The sequence below is a fragment of the Lepidothrix coronata genome, unplaced genomic scaffold, assembly GCF_001604755.1.
Source record: "Lepidothrix coronata isolate B3197 unplaced genomic scaffold, Lepidothrix_coronata-1.0 Scaffold174, whole genome shotgun sequence".
Taxonomy (NCBI): domain Eukaryota; kingdom Metazoa; phylum Chordata; class Aves; order Passeriformes; family Pipridae; genus Lepidothrix; species Lepidothrix coronata.
The window spans coordinates 343,697-364,678 of NW_016690354.1; the positions used below are offsets into that span (position 1 = coordinate 343,697).

Genomic DNA, 20,982 nt, shown 5'->3' on the forward strand with positions numbered 1-20,982 from the left:
AAACGTGAGCCACCTGGGCTCTCCCTGGAATGAGCAAGGAGAGTAACTATGTGCCTGTCTCTCAGATATCCATTCCTGTATCTCAGCTGTATATCCTGGGACAGGAGGATCTGCACTATGTGAGGGTATGTGAGCAGTTGTGGGCTTGCAAATAACCCTCTGGAGTTTGTAGGGCTAGTTCATTGTACGTGTGGTCAACTATGTACTCCTGGCATAAGGGTCTGATAAGGCACAGACTGCTGAAGACAGATTTGACTTTATTTGCCTGGTTTGCTATCTAATTCATCCCACACATTTCTCTTGGACTAACACGAGCAATACTCAGAAGCAGTGGCTTGGGGTGATGTATAGACCCAGAGAACTCCAGCCAGCATCCCGACACAAACAATTTTTTTCCCTCCTAAAGCACATTTTGGAAGGAAGTTTTAAAATAACATAAAGTAACCAACAGTCAGGACTTTCCACTGACCTTTCACTTCTGGTATCCCATTTCCTATCACTATCAGCATGTTTTGCTTCAAAGGCAGGGACAGAAAATGACCTCCCAGAAAATGTTCTCTTTGCAGTCACTCTGCAGTGCTCTGTGTACCTTTATCTAGGATTTCTTTTCCGTTGGATTATTAAACCAAGGCCAAAAATAAATTTAGCAATAAATCACATTTCATATCGCACTACCGTCTCTGTTAGCTCTGTTAGCTCAACCACTCACTTCTTTAATGGGGAAATTAATTTCTCTTTGTCTGAATTTTTCAAACTTGGAGCTGTTTTAATGTCCACTGATAGTTTTGTAGACAAATAGGTTGAACAGAGACTTCTGGCTTAGCATTTGCAAGAACTGACGAAATACAGACTTCCTATGCAGGATACAAAATACCAGACTGAATTCCAGACATCCATGTGTAAAAACAGCTCAAAGTCAGGGTACTGGCAATAATTTATAACATCAGTTCAAGATGTACATCTATTTCTCAACATCACCCATGTTCATAAAGAAGGTCTTGTTCTGATCTGTGCTCAGACGATAATCTCAGATCAGACATACTGTTAAATATTAACCCAACGTATTCCATTAACATGCTATTAGGTGCCTTTTTACTCTCACCAAAAGCAGGTTAAGAGCACAGTAAACTGATCTGAGAGAATTACCAAACCTTTTGCCCTGCATCATATTGGGTTCACTGAACAGCAAAAATAAGTTTCAAATAAACACTGTTTGTACATAACAGCTCTGAAATTCAGTATTTTATGCTTCTTTCCACTTGGCTGAGCTTTGCTAATGGACACTGACTTTAGATAAAGCTCCAGCTCTGGCTAGATTAGCTTTATTTATTAAATAAAGCTCTTCCTCCCCAAGCAATATCAGTATAAAGAGTGATGAGCAGGTAACAGTGATTGCTCATAGAATCAGGGTCCAATCCTGCAAGGTGCTGAGAGTGGGATTGTGGTGTGCGGCACCCGTCTTACTGCCTTCCTTCTGCTGAAAAATTTGGAGTCCTCTACATGAACAGTTTGTGGTCAGGGGGATTTACAGTCCTCTCCTTCCTTTTCATTTGCTCCTAGAATTTTGTCCCCATAGCATTCATTGTTTTTGAAGCAAATCACTGGGAACTGGAGTAAAATAACTTCTCTCACATTTCCTCTCTGCTATTTTGCCTCTTTTTTCTTCTGCTTTTAGAACTGTGCTTTTGCAAGTGGTGAAATAAAAAAAAAGATCAAACAGGATTTAAAATGAGTAAAATACACTGGGAGCAAAGATTTTGAGGAAAACACCCATGGGGAAATTTTTTTTAGAAAACATTGAACCCTGCCATAGAAATTAATCTATGGCTCAACCAAAGTCTCTGGCAGGGAGGTGCCTACCCCCTATGGAAGTTGAAAGGCGTTTCCTATAGGATAAAGGGCTGCAGGGTGAATTCCTTGAGATTGTACTAGGGAAGAAAGGCAGGGTCAGGAGCTCCCCTCTGCAAAAAGTTTTGGGGTGCTGTTGGATTGCAAAGCAAGTGCTTGATTTTGCCAACCATTTGGTGACTCCCTTGCTTGCAGAACAGGCTGTGGGTTGGTTTTCTAAGCACTCCACTGATGCCCAAAGGAATTTTGCTGGCAGTTTTAGGGCAGAACGACCCCATGAGCAGTTCTGTACAAAAAGCAACAAGAAGAGAAAAGCAGGACTTACCATGGGCTTCTTGTACTCATTAGGCTTGATGCAGCGGACAAAAAAGGGCTGGCACACGCTGAGAGTCCTCATCAACAGCTCCAGGGACCGCTTGAACTGGCTGCTGAGTGTCGGCGAGCGCTTCCTCGTCTCTGCTCCCTGCAAAACCACAGCGGAGTGGACTCAGGAAATTAAAGGATAACAGTGCCTTTCCCCTCCGGCTGCGTCCTCAGGAACCTCCCGCGGCAGCCAGGGATGGAGCGCAGAGTGGGGCCAGAGGTGATTGAAAGTTGTGGCAGGAGAGGGGAAGGGCACAGCCAGCGAACTTGCAACAGCCAGGTTCTGGCAACCTACTCCATATGCATCCATGCAGGGAGGAAAAGTGCTATAATTTAATTTCTCCTGCTCAAACCTCCCAGTGTGACTGGAAAACCTGTCCTTCCTATGCAGAGCCATGAGGAAGATCTGCCCAGGAGAGCAAACAGCCTCTTCTGGGCCATCAAAATTCTCTGTATTGCACCTTGGGGCAATGCACCTGCCCAAAGATGCTCCTCAGCAATGGCTTGGGCTTCCCTGTCCCCATGTCCTGTAGCATGGTCATGCCAACCCCTCTGTCACAGTTCCCCATGTCAGGCTGAGACCCTCCTGCTCCCTGGGGTGAGGCCCAGATGCCCATGTACAGTAAACAACAATCCAGGGGCATGCTTGCTGCAGGGTGACTCTGCAACAGTCCAGAAACTTCTGCTAAGGTCTATATTCCTCAGCCTGTACTACCACAGATTCTAGTTGTGTTTGGAAAAGACTATTAACTAGACCAAATAGTCTAATTTGGTCTAGGATGATTTTGAGTATTTTGCTTGATTTATCTCCCTTGGTTAAATTAATAACCCAATCTCTATTGTGGGGCAAGTGTTTCTAAATGAGAAACATCAGTCCCTTCTCCCTGCTCTGGAAGAACCTTGTTAAACCATCTCCAAACTAAATGAAGTGCCTACCTCATTTTATGTGTCAGCCACTATTACCTGAGCTCATTACACATCAGTCACAGTGGTGCTGTGTGTCTTGTAGGGTCTGGTGTTCAAGGAGCTTTTGTGGGGCAGTAGGTAATGCTGGTGGGTTGAAGGAAGAGCTGGGCACTAGGATGCAGCTCCCTCTGAACAAAAAATAGGGTGAACTGTGACATGACTTGTGACATGGCCTAGTGACCAGGAATTCCCAAAGGGAGGATTCTAGCAGGATTTTAACACATTTTTCCTCCAAACATCCTCTTATTTGCAGGTGGTCAAGCCACATGTGGAGTCACAAAATCCCCATCTGCATTGGCTTTGCTGCCATGTTTTGCAACATGGTGAGTTTTGTTTCTATTTTTACTAAAATCTTTACATGTGCTTCATCCTATAGTACTAGTAACCTGTCAGATAGCATTCCCATCCCCCAAAATGGAGGAATTTCAGAGAATCACAGAATTGTTTGGGTTGGAAGGGACTACAAATACCATCTAGTCCAACCTCTTTGCCATAAGCTGGGAGTTTACACAGCTCAGGTTTTATATGATGTTGAGACAAACTCAATCAACACAAACACAAAGTCATCATAGAATTCCAACAAGAGAAAACCCATCTCATGCAAACAACCACAAAACCCTGGCCTGTTTGTCAAGAAGAGCATGGGGGCTACCAGTGATCTCTCTCAGCAAAATCCTCCCCTGAAGGACAAACTGTTAACAAATCTAGGGTAATTAATGGATGCAGCTGCTACCTGCAGAGCACTGTAGAGTCTGATGCTCACATTCTGTCACAGATTTTCTTAGGAAAATGCTGTTTCAGCAAGAGTGTTGGTTTGGAAGGCTTTGATGAATGTTTTCTTATCACTTTGTTAATTATGCGCAAGGGGTCACCTCTGTGAGATGTGGAAGGACAGCCATAGGGGTCAGAAGCAGCAAGAGATGCAGGAGCAGGGCTGGAAGTTGGAAGCAACTGCATGTTAGCCAGATTTTAGTCAATTTGGGCTTGGCTGGGAGAGATCATTTTTCAGCCATGGTGGTAGGAAGGGAGCAAGGCTTTGTACAGGGATCTACAAGGGAATGCATGAGTGGTTTGCTCCCAGACAGCAAGACATGCCTCTCTAGGTTGCTGATGCCTTGCATTTCTTCCCTGCATGCATCCAGCTCTGGTAAAAAGCAGCGGTGCTGTCTCCATCCTTACATCTGAGAGCTTTTTGCTGGGATGGGTTGAAGAGAAGGGACAGTGACCAGAGATCAGCTTGTCTTCCTATCCAAATAGAGTAGTCTGGGCTCCTCCTGTCAAGATTGCATCATCCCATTCACTCGCTTTCAGGGTCTGGCATTTGTGCACAGACCCATCCCAATGGTGGGCACCAGCCCTAATGGCACTATGTGGGCTCTCAGATACACAAGGAATAGTCTGGTAAGTGCTTTGCATCAGCTTCAGCCTTCAGGGATGGGTGACACCACTCAAGTCACTGTGGTGCCTTCCACCTCATCTCAACACCAGTGTGGCGAGGATCACATCTCTTCCCTTTTTCCAACAAAATGACTCCAAAAAAAGAAGTGGAGCACCCTGGACTGTCAACACAGTCCAGAAAGGCACTGAAAATGCAGGATTTACTGCAGAGGAGGAGCATTTTTTAGTTAAAACCAGACCCAGTCTCCATAGCCTGAAGGAGAAAGGGCTGATACATTCTGCTTTTCTTCTGCCCAGGCACATCTTAGCTTTCAAACTTTGAGACTGTGATGTCTTTGGGACTCAGACCATCTCTCCACTGGTGTCCACACAGAGCCTATCACAAGGGAGGATGAGAGCTATGTGTCATGGGGAAGGATGAGCAGGATTCACAAGTGCTGCAGCCCAGACTGAAGCACTGAGGTATCACTCAGTCTGTGCTCAACAACAAAGGAGGAAAAAAAAAAGCAGAAGAGAAAAAGAAGAAAAAGAAGATAATTAGATGATTTACAGAGAAGCACCATCAAGAAGAGAGTTCAGAAAGATCTACAGACCAGCATGACATTTGGACATGCTTCAGTGCCACTTCTTTCTGCCACCCCAAGCTAGGCTGAATTTTGGAGGTGCAAACATGTACGTGGCTGTTTGCAGTAACATCGAGGCAAAAGTCAAGGCAGAATACATCACCAGGACACAATAGGATGTTTCTCCAGCATGGGCGTCTTAGATCCTCAGTGGTATAGCGGGAGCATCAGGATATTACCCAGCATTTCTGTGAAGCTGTAAAATCTCCAGGGATCTATTCAGACTCCTTTCTTTGGTGTCTTGGACATATTTAGGTAGTTATCTGTCCAGCACTGAGGAAACAGCTCACCCTATCTGCACTTTATAGGTTCAGCGAATTAAAGTGGACATCAAGTTATGTTAGGTAGGATGGCCTTAATACAGACCCAGAGTGCCAGCCAGGGTAATCACCAGTTCTTTTCCTTTGTAATATTCAAACCAAGTAAACAGAAGAATGGCAGGTACAACGAAAAATGTCACTGAGCCAGAAATGGTAGAAGTTATTCCTTGATGCCCCTCTGCACATTCTCCTCCTTGAAGGAGAAGGCTGCATGGTGCACCAGAAACACTGTGCTCGGCAGAGGGTCTGCCAGGGAGATGGCAACCTGCTTCAGTGGAAATGCAGAAAGTCGAAATACTTGAGGTGAGTTAGGGAAAGAGCAAAGCATGTACCACCAGCAATACTTTGGGGAAAGGTTCTGGACAAAGGATCATCCTCCCATCTCTTTAGGATTATAAGGTCACTAAATTGGGCTATGTCAATGGGACATGCTGTTTCTCAGCCTGTTTTTCTGAAGTCTGAGAAAAATGATGCTTTTTGTTTGTTATGTTTTCATATGCAATGTCACTGGTTTGGGCTCCAGGTGACAACTCTAAGCTGAGGCTACCTCACAGCAGATTATGCAGTGACATTATAGTGAAGAGACAGTCTCTCTCCTAAAAGCTGTGCAGTTTGGAAAGTGCCTTCAGGTGCAAAGTTGATATGGGCTATATAACAGTGCCAAGTATCACTATTTTGAACTACACCCCAATTTTTATAAAGCTTACTGATGTGCACACATATATATATATATATATATATATATATATATATATACATATATGAAAAATATTTTTTATCTTGACTGTTCCACCCTTACCTCAGTGCCTATCACATATGAACATATTCACTAGAAAACTTAGAAAACATGAGGTTTTGTTATAAGAACAACTATGACAACAACAAAACTCATAGAAATCATCAGTATAATGTCTCCCATTTCTCTGTATCTCCTGTTGATGTTTTCAGAGGAAAAACTGGCCTAAATATTTCTGACAGATTTTTCACAATTCTCTCCTGGATTTAATCTCATACAATCACAGAATCATAGAATGGTTTGGGTTGGAAGGGGCTTAAGGATCATGTAGTTCCAAACCTCTGCCATGAGCAGGGACCCTTTCCACTAGACCAGGTTGCTCAGAGCCCCATTCACCTTGGCCTTGAACACTTCCAGGGATGAGGTAGCCACAGCTTCTCTGGGAAACCTGTGCCAGTGATTTACCACCCTCACAGTAAAGAATTTCTTTCTAATATCTAGTCTAAACCCACCCTCTTTCAGTTCAAAGTCACTTCCCATTGTCCTATCACTCCATGCTCTCATCCAAAGTCCATCTCCAACTCTCTTGTATCCTGACTCAGGAAGGACTTTTTTTGTGTGTGGGGCATTGCTACAACTCTAGAGTAAGGTCAAATGATATGTTCCAATCCAAACAGTTTTAATTATGATACAGAGGGGAAGGAGTCCACCTCTGGAAAGGATGGCTTTGTGTCATTTTGGGTCATATCCTCCTCACTGGAATTCCAAATCCAAACATCCAAGACACTGCAGAGGTAAGAAGGGATGAAATTCAGCCCCATGCAAGGATCTGAATTTTGAAGGTCAGGTCTATCTCCAACATAATCCTCTGGTTATCAAGGGGTTGTTGTGGAAATGTGAGCAGGGTCACAAAGCTTATATCACAAAAGCTTTAGCACACAACATGCTACTTATGGCCAAATACCTAGCAAGCAAGGTTTGGGAAGCTATCAGAACCAGTCAGCAGAGGAGATGCAACAGGAAAGACCTAACAAAGGTGCCAAAAGCCTGTTTTGATGATCATGGCAAAATTCCGTATTATCTGTGTCTTTGAAGACTTGGATGTGAGATCTCACCTGAACAAAAACTAACCCTCCTCAAGAATGACTGCATTTCCAAGCAACCAGAAATGCAATCCAGGAGTCTCTCTTCACACATGAACTGTCATCTTCTTGCCTCCAAAAGTGCAAAACAAGGACTGATTTGCAGTTGCATGGAAGAATAATGTCCCACTGAAGCCAATGGTGGCACCATGCTAAACAACAGCCAAATCCCACAGATGATCCATCTGAAGTTAATTAAAATTATTCAAATATCAGAAAAAAAAAATCCTCAGAAGTTTGGCTCAGCCTGGTTCTGATTTTATCCAAACCAAATTCCCATCATTAAAAAGCTCTTCTGAGTTAAATCCTAGAAATAAATGACACATAATACACCCATATCTATTCAACAAGGTGTAAAAATGCTCTCCAACACACTGGTCACTTGAAATGGATCCTCTATAGATAGTGCAGGAAGAGGAATAAACCAACAGCAGCAAAGCACAATCCTTGCCAAAGAGAGGTGAATATACAACAGAAGAACTCATGTATTCGGTTTACCTTTGGTGTGGGTGTGGGCGACTGGCCAAATGTGCTGGATGCATAGCCACAGAGAAACTACATGAAGCACAGGTAAAAAAAAACAAAACACAAAACAGAGACAGAGAAGAGCAAATAGTGAAAAGAAGGAATAACTGAAATGGGAGCCTCACATTTTTAGTCTTCGAGGTCCATCTGTAATATATCTTATGATCATAATGCATTAATTCTTAGATTTTTGTCTAACCCCCTCCTAGCTTTTCCTCTTCGTCTCCATGTTTGCATTCCTGAAGCTGAGGGAACTGCCACTGTCCAGCTCTTGCTTCTTGGAAACAATTCTTGTATGACTTTTAACCTCACTCGTTATCCATCCAAATTCAGCCATGCCCACTCTTCTCCCTCACACATCTCTGCTGTCAGTACACAATGGTTGGGAAGGTACCGGGATAAAACAATTTTCCACAAAAATTTTAAAGAAATCCCTCCCTTCCTCCCTAATTTTAATCCAACAAATCAGGTATTTTCAATAGAATTTAAATTTTTGCCAAGGGGAAAGCTCCAGAATTCCTTTTTTTTTCCCTTTATGGGGTTCCATCTTCCACTGCTTATTCTACCTGTTCCTTGAACAAGCAGTGCTGCCACACCATACCAACTAGTTTCTCAGAGGAATGGTATTTAGGGAATTAGTGCTCTCCAGGTTCACACTAACATGTGCATGACATGGGGAGCTGGTACACAATATTTTCTCCTCTTCCAGTTCCATGACAGTGAGGTTAAAAATCTCTCATTCAGAAAAGGAAAACAGAGACCATTAAAGTATCAAAGCACAGAGACCACCACTTGGGACAGATTCTGAAGATATCTAATGGAATTATGCAAAAAAAAAAAAAGTGCTCTGATGCTTTAAAAGGTCTCAGTTCTCAGGTCCTAGACAACATCCAGGTGAACATCTCAACTTGGCTATTATATACTTCCAGTATCTTTTAAAGATGCTTGGGTAGGTGTTGCTGTGAAGAAGTCTGCATGACTATGTAAACCCTCTCATCGATTCCCCAGAGTACATCTCTGCTCTGCCTAAAAAAGCAAGAAATCATTTCCAAGGTGAACTGCAAAGGTCGCACCAAAAATCAAAAGCAGAGAGGAATAAGCAATAAAAAGCAAAGTAAGCAGCAGCACTGATGCTAAGGGAGTTAGTGTCTACTTCCACAGGCGTATCCACATTTGAGGATAGCTCTGAACCCACCAGGAGTGTCATGCCAATTGGTAGTTTAATTGGGGCTGATAAATGTTGTCTTATTCCTAATGAAGTCAAAAAGATAAAGATCATTCATTTCAATAGGAACAAAACTGAATGGCTAAAGGTTGCAAATAAGGCTTGCAAAAGAGCATGTAGCATATTTAAAGAAATGTGTTGGGAATGTAAACATTTCTTTCCCTTAACAGGTAAAGGAATTCAGCACTTAAAATTGTTTGGCACTCCTGAAAGTCCCTAAGTCCCTTGGTCCATCAGTGGCATTGGCTGGCATTTGAAAATGGGACTCTGACTTCTAAAAAATGTTGTTGCTTTGAAAAATGTCATGCCCACACCCTCTGCAGTCCCATGGCTTTAACTAGGGAAAGACTGGGGGATTTGGCCATAGTGACTGATCTGTGTAGACATTCAGATTCTGCAAGGCTGATATTTTAAACAGTTTATACTTTAATTTTGGGAGCAGGGATGATGATGCTTCTGTGGGGAGATGTAGACGTTCAACTTACTCAAGAAAACATCATTTACTTATGTTATTAATGGTGAAATAGCCACTAATCTCAACATTTAACCTGGTACCCCAGTAATAAATGCTCAAACGGGGTGGGAAGGATTAAAACAATAACTGTACCTTTCTCTAAAGCTTCAGCCCACACAGTCTTTTCTCATACTGAGTATGGAGTAAGAACCAACCCTCCTGGAGATCTGGGATGGGGAAAGGGGTGCTTTAAAGTTCACCTTTCATAAACGGTGTTCCATCTCTCTGCTGTTGTAACAGTAAAACACAACTTTTGACTGGTCTCTTCCAGTCCTATTGCGGTGCTTAATGGCCAGCAAGATTATCCCTTTGTTCTGCTCTGCTTTACAAGTATTTGGTTTTTACTTAGAATCACAGAATTATTTGGGTTGGAAGGGATCTGAAAGACCATCTAGTTCCAAGGCCCCATTCCACTAGATCAGGTTACTAAGAACCCCATCCAACCTGGCCTTGAACTCTTCCAAGGGTGGAGCAACCACAGCTTCTCTGGGCAACCTGTGCCAGTATATAATCACCATCACAGGAAAGAATGTCTTCCTAATACCTAATCTAAACCTGACCTCTTTCAGTTTACTTCTCACTCTATTATACACAGATCTGGATGACTCAGCGCGAAGGGACAGCTCTTTTTCTCTAAGATTTCTACAATCACAAACCTAATTGTTCCAATCCCTACACAATTAGGAGAGGAGCAACCACAGCAAAATAGTAATATCTGGTGAACCGAATGCAGTGAACTGGGGGTGTGAGCATGGAGGTACCCATGGCACTGCATTAACACTTTCTGATGGTTGGCTTACACTAACAGGTTTGAAAGACCTCAGGCAGCATCAGAGCTATATGACTCTGCAAATGTTCCACCCCTTCCAGGAACACCCCTCCTTGTGGATAAAGATCTTCTCCTCCCTGCATTACCATTGCCACATCTGCTTGGAAGATCTGCTTGATGAATTTGTTTTTTGAGGAATGCACCAGCTGAATGATGTCTCCATGCAGCGTGTCCCTGTTTTTCTCCAAGAAACCTAGGGAAATAATGGGACAACACACAGATGACACAGTGCAACATGGGCAGTATGTGAGCTGCAAGCAGCTTCTGCATTGTTGGACTACTGGATGTTCTTGGTGAGGTAATGGGAGCAATGCGTGGGCAGAGAGAGAGACACCATGACAAGGAAGACAGAGGCGCATCTTGAGACTGGATCAAAGATGCATGTGGTGCAAAGCACTGCCATTCTGTCACAGGCACACATGAATGAAATAGGACCAAACCCTGCAGCTCATGGACACAGCTGGAGGGTCAAGTCATTGCAGCCAGAAAAGGAATACACTGACTATGGACTACAACCCCTGCTCCAACACAGCAGCAGCTCATCTACCCCTGAGCATCCCCTTGTACCCTGCAGTGCACCAGGAACTGCCCCGTACCTTTTGTTTCGTAGTAAACAATTCCAGCAAAGTGGTTAATGCCAAACTGGGTTTCATAGTTATTCTTCGGAGGAATATAGTTGGTGTTAAGCTTGTGCTGGGAGTTCAGCTTGTGTAACATGGTGGCATCTGTACCCTGTGCATGCAGGAAAAGATGTGACATTTAACCAAGGTTATTCCCATTAAAATAATTTTCCAGTCAATAGCCCTTTTCTTTTTTGTCTCGGGTTACAATGTGTATTTATTTTGAGAAAAGTTGTATTGGAGAGGGTATCTCAGGTGCAGAAATTACAGAAATTGATTAAATACCACTCGTATGTTGTGCTATTTTCAAGATAATGCTCCAAAAGGAGTATATTTAACATTATTTTCTCTTAAACATTGTTAATAGACATTCTTGAGCCTCTTGCAGGCACATTTTTCCGTCAGAAACACTTCTTTTAGCATGGTTGTGATACTCATGGAAGAAAATGTAAGAGTGCAATAAAAATTATAAATAGGCAACCCACTGGTGAATGTGTGTTTAGGGATGAGCAGATCTCTTGTAGGGTGCCAGTATGCATGTACAAAGGGGATAAAAACCAGAGAGTCATTGGCAGCAAGACTGAGACCAAAACACACCTTGGGGAACTTGCTCTCCTCATCAATGAGGGAGATGATGTTCATGGGCTTGATGGCAATCATGTCCAAGGCATCCTGGTTATCAGTGAACTCGATGTGTTGCCAGTTGATGTTCTCAAGGTTGTACTCCTCCTGCTCCAGTTTGAAGACGTGGCGCACAAAGAACTGCTGCAGGTTTTCATTTGCAAAGTTAATGCACAGCTGCTCAAAACTGTGAAGGAAAGGTCAAGAAAAGGACACTTTGGATCCACCATGATTTATTTTTCTGTATCTCTCTCCATGCTTGAAGCAACCCTCAGACCTTGTTGACCACTCAGTAAGTGTTTTTGGTTTAGAATTCTCTTATTGGTTCAGACAATCAGTTTTTCTCCCCCAAACCACTGTTATAGCCATTATATGTGTGTAGTCTAAACCAGTTTAGGAAATACATTATCTGATGCAAGTGATTAGCTGTGATAATTTCTCATATAGGAAAAGGCTTGGTCCAGCCTGGTCCAGTTCACTTCAGGAGAGGTGAAAGGACTGCAAGACCCTGAGCTTGGGGTGGCGAACGAGGGTTAAGACCTGGTTCTCCTTTTGCAGGTTTCATACCTGTTCACAGTGAAGTTCTCAAAACCAAAGATGTCAAGAAGGCCAATGGATCTCCTGATACTTTTGAGTTCCTGGGAAGGAGGTCTGTAAATTGCAGCGTTGATCTTCTCCACAATCCATACAAAAAGTCGCCCATAAATTCCCTGCAACATCCCAAGGATGGAGTTCACTGAGACAGTTCAGCAGTTTGCCCTGCTAATCTGTGGCACCACTTCACCCATGATGGCACAGGTTCGCCTAAAGCATGGCCAACAACTGGACAGTCCCTGGGGACATGCTCACCAACATTTGTGCCAGACTGTTGGCATGGTTTAAAGTTTCAAAAACCATTATGTAGACCAAGGAAAACAGACTTGAAAGCCTAGATAAAAGACAGTTGTCTTACAGTTGTAAGCAAAAGCACAAATTTGGATAGTTGAAAATTTTGGATCTATGGGGTCTCTGTGAAGCCAGACAGTATTTTCCTCGGTTTCTACACGTATCTCTCTACAGATCAGCAGAGCCATGTGACACTGCCAGCCAAGCCAAGGACGTCTTGCCTGGACAAGGTGCTCACTGAAACATTGAGCACTGGTTGAACAGTCTGATGATTTAACTAAACAGCTATTGCTGCTTCAGTAATTCCAGAACTCCGTGTTTAAACTTGTACTAATTTCGACTGTATAAGCTATAGCAGCACTACCATGAGGGGAGCCTGATTCAAAGGCCCATCACCACTAGAGAAGTCAATGCTAGGATTTGCAGACTAGTTAGCTATCAAACCAGCTAGCTTGATCTACCAATTCCCCACAGATAGAGTGAGTACCCAAGCTGGTCAAAGCATGCCACCAGTGCTTGTCTTGCAGTTTTACATGAGGCTGTAAACAGCACAGCAGTGATGCACACCCACCCCATCAAAGTTCATCACCCCAAAGCCTCAGGTGATGTTCTAAGTGCTCTGATGGCTGCTGAACTGCTCTATCCCTGTTCCTGTGACATTCAGCTTTTTTTGCTGCTGCTGACAAGCCCAAATCCTGAAATTCAGGTGTGGGAGCTGCTCTGATTTATAGCAGCTGGACCCCGGGGGTCCAGCTATGAACTTTTCCTGAAGCTGAGGTGAAGTCATTTCAGAATGCTGGCTTCTTTTGCCAGGTCACCTTTGAGTATAGACAATCTCAAGTCCAGATTGCAAATTTGTTGAAGACCAGGCTACCTAGTCTCCTACCATTTCAACTCTTTGTGCGTCCCAATTAGAACATGGTTTCAAGGCCATCTGCTGATCTGAGCTCACACCAGCACCAAGCGAGACACTTTTCCTATGCAGTGGGTGTTCCAGTCTCAAAAGCGGCAGATTTCTTCAACTTATCAACAGAGGCATAAGGGAATTCCCTAAGACTTACCTTTACAAAAGCGTCCCTCACATCCAGTGCTTGTTCCATGCTGAGTGGGGTGGAGACGGTCTCACCCCTGGTGATTATGGTCCGGCTGGTAAGGCAGTTCATGACATCCTGAGGTTCAACCTGACAGTGACAACATCAGACAGAGCTGCTGACTTTATGACACAAGGCATCCTTACAATGGCCTGGACTACTGTCCTGATTATGCATGGCCAGAGAGGAACAGTGCAGTCCCCCACAGCTGGAGGTATGACTGTTCTTAGCTGTACAGGGGAACTATCTCAAATGATGACACAGACATTTTCAGAGAGAATAATTAACATTTTTATACTGTATTTTAATATGAAAAGTGTTCTCATGATTTGCTATGAGATATTAATGAGGTGTGGGAAGAGAAGATGAGAAAGCAAAGCCTGGAAAGCTGTATGCTATCAGTATGGATGCAGCTTTGCATCCCCTTGACACCTTCTCATACTGCTCAGATGAAGTCAGGGAAATGTCCACTCTGGAAGGTACATGAAAACAGCCTGCAGAGAGCTGTGGATCATACTCTGGGACCAGCAGTGCATATGGAGATGAGATGATATCTCTGAGGCAGCCCTGTTACCTCTTGGGGAGGTTGCTGAAGAAGGCTCCAACCACTGCATGGGTGGTTTGACTGAGGGTCATCTCACCTCACTTCAGATACACAGAGCATAAATGATATCTCTGTCTCAGCTACTGTTATGATCTTTCTTTTCATCAGTGAGGGAAGCACTCTATTTTATGGACTGAGGTATTTTGGATGTCCTTTTAAGAATGATGTGCCACCAGAGGGTCTTTTTTTTTCCATTGTCATGAAGGGGAGCTCAGATCATAGAATAATGGAATCATAGGATAGTTTGGGTTGTAAGGACCTTTAAAGATCATCTAGTTCCAAACACCCTGCCATGAGCAGGAACACATTCCACTAGACCAGGTTGATCAAAGCCCCACCCAGTGTGACCCTGAACATTTCCAGGGACTGGGCACCCACAAATTCTCTGGGCAATCTCTTCCAGTGCCTCATCACCCTCACAGTCAAGAATTTCTTTTTAATATCTAATTTAAACCTGCCCTTCTTCAGCTTAAAGCCATTCTCCCTTGTCCTGTCACTCCTTGCCCTTGTCAAAAGTCCCTCTCCAGCTCTCATGTAGCCCCTTTAGGTACTGGAAGGGGCTCTAAGGTCTCTCTGGAACCTTCTCTCATCCAGACTGAATAGCTCCAATTTCTCATCCTGTCTCCACAGAAGAGGTGCTCCAGCCCTCTGAGCCTCTTTGTGGCCTCCTCTGGATGCTCAGCTCAGATGGAGACATCCATCTTCACTGCTGCCAGTGCAAGGCACAGTATGGCTTACCCAGGCCTCTTCAGCCTCGTAGTGCAAGGAGAGGCTGGCTCAGACGAAGCTTTGCCACAATACTAGAAACATGGGACCAAGTCAGAAAGGGGACAGCAGCACTGCAGAGCCACTGACCTCCAGCAATGATGCCGCAGTGATTAGCGATGCTGACTGAACAACCTCGCAGGCATCCAGGTTGTCATAGGTCCGAGCTGGTGAAAGAAAGGCACAGGGAAAGCCATCAGCAAGGAACATGTCTCTGCAGAAGGTGGATGGGGTGAGGAAAAGGGTCTTTCTCCACTGCCTCTGTGGGATGTCCAGGCAAAATCTGGCCTTCAGAAGGGAGAGGAAAGTTCACACAGCTGCTGTAGTCCTGCTGCTGGCAGGACCTGTACTCTGCTCTGCCAGACACCCTAAATGACTGATTGGGTAGAAATGTTTCTAGCATCTTAATGCTTTAGGCTTCTGTCTTTCAAAGAGGCTTTTTAAATCACTGTGTCATTTCTAACAGCAGAGCTGTTTGGTACCTTTACAAAGGCATATCCAATCACACAGGAACATGTCAAACACTTCATTAGTCTCTCCTTGTAAAACCTGAGTCTAGTGAATGACCTGTGGCCATATTCAATCTCAATACATTCAAAAAAGGTGGATGTCATTGAGCATACTGCAGCCTGGCAGCCCTGCTGTGGGCAGGTGGAACTATTCCTCCTTTCTTTTCCTTACACACCACAATAAGCACCTGAGTCACTGGCATGGCACCATGGCAGGTGTTCTGGTTACAGCCCTCCATCTCTAAGCTTGGCTCCCTCTCAGCATGCAGAATATAAACAGCAGCGGTGCGCTGCATCATGTCCCTGTATTTTGTCCTTTTACCTTCATACTGCAGGTTGCCCATGTGCAGGATGGCAGCCAGCAGCTTGGAGATCTCCCAGTTCTCTGTGTCCGTGAACATGAGGACTTTCATAGCGGAGCGAATGTTGGCGTACTCCTTGCTATCATCTCTGCCATCACATGTTGTGCAGTTACCCTGGGGAGGCAAAGAGGGCATGCAGTGCATGAGCCAAAGCAAGAGAACATCAGGGCGTAAGTCTAAGCTATTCAGGTTTCCCCTGTAAACCAGCAGATATTTTGTTTAAGGCGTGATGTTGAACTTGTGGATCTGACTCAGCCCTTTGGTCTTCTCTACGATTCAGTGCTCAGTCTCATGACCTACACTCACCCTGTTGTCCCCAGCTACCCTCAGCAATCAGCAGAGGAGAAAAAGCTCGCTCAGATGGGGATAAAGAGCTGGAGGCTCCCACCAATCCAACTAGGAAGGTGTGTTCCAGCCTTGCTGTTGATGTGCCTTAATTACACCTGCTTCTATCAGCTTCTCTGGACATCAACACTGGTATATAGGGAATGGGGCTGGAGATCACTGGCTCAGTTGGACACTTGGAGCACATACAGCTCAGCCCCATATGCTGCTGAGAATGTGCCATCCAGCCAGGCACTCCTCCCTGTCCATCACTGCTGTAAGAGCATCAGGTCATATCTAACACCCTGGTTATTTCCAAACAAGTGGCCTGGGCACCATACACCAAAACCATCCAAGCTTGTGTCCTGCTCCACAGGAAATGCAGAAATAGCCGGGTCTAGACACAGAGGTTAAGGGTTTGCACTAAGACCGCTAGGATTGTGGCGGCAGCACAAAGAAGTCCCTCAAACCCTGTGGCTAAGTCTCAGGAAGGTCATAACCAGCAAAGCAGCTCTTGGATTCAGAAGCACCTCTCTTCTTTCTCCCTTGCTAACAACCTTTCACCACATCACACCACTGAACCTCTGTTTTGCTGTGCTCTCACCATTGCAAGGTAGTTGTAGTCTGTGGCTTTCCCAAGACCCAGCTTCTTCTTCTGCTCCATCGACATTCCCCTCAGCATGCAGTAGAACACATGGTAATTCCTCTCGTCCTGGGCCTGCATCGGAAGAGCAAGAGTCAGCTCGATGAGGAGAACAGCACCACAAAGGTTGGCTGACAGAGTGACAGCTCCCGTACCTCGGAGGTGTATCACCTTACCTGTCTGCAGACCCGGGACTTCTCCAGCAGGTACTGCTCAATCTTTGCCCCCTCAATGGCTCCTCTCTTGTTGAAGTGGATGTCGATGTACTTCCCAAATCGGCTGGAATTGTCATTACGGATGGTCTTTGCATTCCCAAAAGCTGCAAGGAAGAATTGTGGTGCGTTAGAGAGGATCTGACGCAGGAAGGATCACGGATGTGGTCTAATGGGAAAAAAAAAGATCAAAAGAGTGAGTCTGAGAAGGTAAAAAACAGTCCCAAAGCTTTCCCTTAAGTTTAGCTGGATCAATTTCATCTTGGTGTGGGGAAACAAGAAATACCTCAGATGACTGTCCTCAGAAATACAAAGAGAGGCACAGAGAAGGCTTCAGAATGGGCTGACTTTATCCAGGAAGAAGGGCTAGGCAGGAGGATTTTGGCAGCAGCTGATGAAATACAAGAGAGTTGAGCAAAACCGGCTTCAGCATGCAAGGTGATGCTGTGCAGGAAATGACAGAGCTGCTGGTGAGTGATTTGCTGACTGAGAGGGAAAGAAAATAGCTCATCCAAAAGGGAAACACAGAGGACTAAGCTGACCTCCAGCTGGGGACCTCTCCCTGTAAACAGACTGTACACTGAAAGGGTCCATCCTCTGTTGGATTTGGATGAGTGCCCTGGCCAGCACACCCTGGAGTTTATGCTCCAGGATTTCTGGCAGGTGATGGAGGTGCATTTGAAATACAGAGCTTCTCTTCCCTGAATCCTAGCAGTGACTAAGTGCATATTCAAAAATGCCCTGTGTGCATGTCATGCACCACAATGCTTTCCCACACTAGTGGTCAGGCAGCCCTGTAGTGCCCTTGAGAGTGTTGCTGTATCTTGATTCCATGACCGAAGGAAGCTCCAACAGAGTATATAGGAGGGAAACTCAATCTGCCTGTCTGCTGTGCTAACATTATGCATGGAAAGCTGCTTGAATATTCACATTTCTGTTAATTCCTAGAGGGTTATTTACCAAGCAGTGGAGGTAAAAATCATAGAATGGTTTGGGGTTGGAAGGGACCTTCAAGATCATCTAGTTCCAATCCCTCTGCCACAGGCAGGGATGCCTTCCACTACACAAGGTTGATCAAACTCCTATCCTTAAAGAACAACGTCAATATTATTCTTTAAGGAAAATGATTTTTCTGTATAAACATAAAAGGTCTTGCTGGGGCAAGAGGGTCAGATCACCTATTTAATTTACAGACATCCAATTAAAATAGTGGGGTTGATCACAGTAACAGCTTGCCAATGATCCTATTAAGGCCACAAGCTGATTCTCATTATCTGGTTCTTTCTTGAACTGCCTCTATTTCTTTTTCTGCCTTATGCTGCCATTCACTGATCTTGGACAAAAAAGGTGGGGTTTGCTATTGTGTATGGCCGGCACAAGGTGTTGTGCAGCTCTGGTCCTATAAAACTGATGTTTTATGGAACCATCAAAGAATAGGAATAGGATTTTTGCAACTATGGCCAAATAAAGCAAGTAATTAGTTAGTTGAATGCAGCAGTGACACAATATTGGTGCTCTGCATGCAGTAATTCCAGCAACGGAAGAGGTGATAAGATTTTTTAAAAGAGCTTTGATTGAACATCAGATACTCAGAAAAGTATTGATCAGCATTTTTGAAATCTAGACTACACAGAGAAATGGGTAAAATTCAGGTTTTTGTTTTGAATTCTTTTAAGGAAAAAGTACTGTTTTAAGTGGGAAAAACACTCTTTAATTCAATTTTAAGTAATAAAACAATTGAAAAAAACAATTCTGGTCAGCTGAAATGCTTTGCTTTCAACAACAGTTGTCAAAAATATTAATGGAAAATTTGACAGCCCAAATCAGAGAATATTAATCTTCTGAAAAATAAATTCAGATGGAAAGAAACCAAATATATTGTTTATCAAAAGCATACAGTGTTGATTTTGACTTTTAAAATTTTTAGTTTTATTACTTTTTGAACTCCAAGTATGACATAAGTGACTTACATTTGGTCACATTTTGTGTTTCCTGAATCTGTTTTGTTTTCTTTTCTTTTCTTTTTTCCAGCAAAAGAATGCCTCTATTATCTGAGGCCTCACCTTCCAATATGGGATTTGCCTCCAGGACCTGCTGCTCAATCCAGGAGTGCTGACCACTGATTGCCGCCAGGAACTGCAGAATCAGTTTTGTGCTTTCTGTCTTCCCTGCTCCGGATTCACCACTGCAAAGACAACAGGAGTGGAGGTCAGTGAAAGCCATGCTGCATCCCTGCCAATGTCCCTCTCTCTGTCTCCAAAGGGACTGCTGTCTCTGTGTCTCTTCTGTTAGCAGAGGCAGGATGAGATCACTAAGGATGTGTTTCTAGCACCCCAAGGACTGGTTGTATGACAAAGGTTACAACATGGTACTGGACAGCTTCCAGCCAAGATCCATATTTGCTTTGTGTTCCATTTGGCCCAAGCTGTTGCTTGGGTTTGGGTCTCCCCAGCAAATGACATCATTCAATCAGCAGTAAGAAGGTCATAAAGCAACTTTCAGGCAGTGCTTTTCCAGGTATGATCACCAGACCATGACCCTGTCTGTGATACATGGTCTAGCTGTTCCCATGAGACATCGTCAAAATAAGATGTCAAAATAAGGCAGACTGTGAAATAAAGCCTTTTAACAGCAGGAGCTTCCACAGGTCCCTGAGGCTTGTTCCAACAAGGAGAAGGTAGGAGAGAAGAAGCTTATGGGACAGGAAGCAAGAGTTATTCCTTATAGCTTCCTCTTCGCTGAAAGATAACTTCAGTTATCTTGTGATAATACAAGAAGAAGGAATTGGTCAGAAATCTTTTGGTGTGAGTCTCTGACCTGTATGATATATGGAACAGCCAAAATAAGTGACTGAAATAGACCTTCCTGATGTTGTGTATCCAGCCCTGGCCCCATGGGTGAATTGCCTCACTTCTCAGGCCACTGGCACATTGCATTGACTCTCCTCTGGGTCCCACATGATGCTTTTTTAGACCTGCAAAATGATCCTTATGTAATGGCCTTTTCAGACTTATGTACATGAAATATTGCGCATGGGATGTTCCAGAGTTATGTTTTTTTATGCAATGAAACTTAGGGTAGGCATGCCTTAGAGAGATGGGGTGCCAAAAAGCACAGACTGCCTGTGGGTTCAGAATTTGACAGTATATTGTTGAAGGGCTGAGAACATCAAATCCGGCTTATACCATTGTTTGGGGCAGATACTGGAGAGAACTGTACCTGTAACTGTGACTACACATTTGTTGGTTCCCAAGGTTGATTAGTCCAGAGTGGAGCCAAGCATGGAGACACCAGCTCAGCAGCAGCGTGAATGACCACAGGTCCAGTGATCAACCTTGTCCCCAGCCCTTCCTTGTGCAAAAAGTATAAATCTCTGCATGTTTGAAGTCTGCAGGAGTATTGAATTTAAATTTAAAAGGGGAGGTTAAAGATGAATATGAGATCTATTGGATTGTAACAGTAAATATCAAAGGATTGATAAAGCACCTTTACTAGGAACAGAATGACTGCAAACAGAATGACTGCTCAGCACTGGGAATACATGGACAGAAGATCTAATTCAGTTTCTGATTCTATCTGATAAGCTGTTCCAAATCACCCACGCTGCATCTGCTCAGCATCTGTTTTCAGGATATGGCCCATGTGGAAACTCACCAACTCACCTTATGATACAACACTGGTCCTTGTTGTTGCGCTGCATGTTGAAATAGCAGTTGTCAGCAATTGCGAAGATGTGTGGTGGCATCTCACCGATCTTTTTGTTGGTGTACAGGCGTATCTGCTCAGGTGAGTAGATGGGTAGAAGCTGGTAGGGGTTTACTGCCACCAGTATAGAACCAGTGTATGTCTGGAGGAGA

At 44.0% G+C, this 20,982-nt stretch overlaps 1 protein-coding gene across 4 annotated transcripts in view; it reads right to left on the reverse strand.

Annotated features, from left to right (window-relative positions):
• The window catches only part of MYO7A (myosin VIIA), a 103,552-nt gene that overhangs the window by 34,767 nt on the left and 47,803 nt on the right, over positions 1-20,982 (reverse strand). For 2 of the 4 annotated variants that reach the window (XM_017830170.1, XM_017830169.1), the window contains 13 exons: positions 20,788-20,972; positions 19,189-19,310; positions 17,090-17,232; positions 16,875-16,988; positions 15,907-16,060; positions 15,166-15,242; positions 13,677-13,796; positions 12,298-12,440; positions 11,707-11,917; positions 11,086-11,221; positions 10,576-10,682; positions 7,895-7,951; positions 2,174-2,311 (listed from right to left, as the gene is read on the reverse strand). In XM_017830170.1, the coding sequence (XP_017685659.1) occupies positions 2,174-2,311; positions 7,895-7,951; positions 10,576-10,682; positions 11,086-11,221; positions 11,707-11,917; positions 12,298-12,440; positions 13,677-13,796; positions 15,166-15,242; positions 15,907-16,060; positions 16,875-16,988; positions 17,090-17,232; positions 19,189-19,310; positions 20,788-20,972 (1,707 nt within the window). The remainder of the gene's footprint in view (positions 1-2,173; positions 2,312-7,894; positions 7,952-10,575; positions 10,683-11,085; positions 11,222-11,706; positions 11,918-12,297; positions 12,441-13,676; positions 13,797-15,165; positions 15,243-15,906; positions 16,061-16,874; positions 16,989-17,089; positions 17,233-19,188; positions 19,311-20,787; positions 20,973-20,982) is intronic. The other 2 variants (XM_017830173.1, XM_017830171.1) reach the window with 1 other exon arrangement.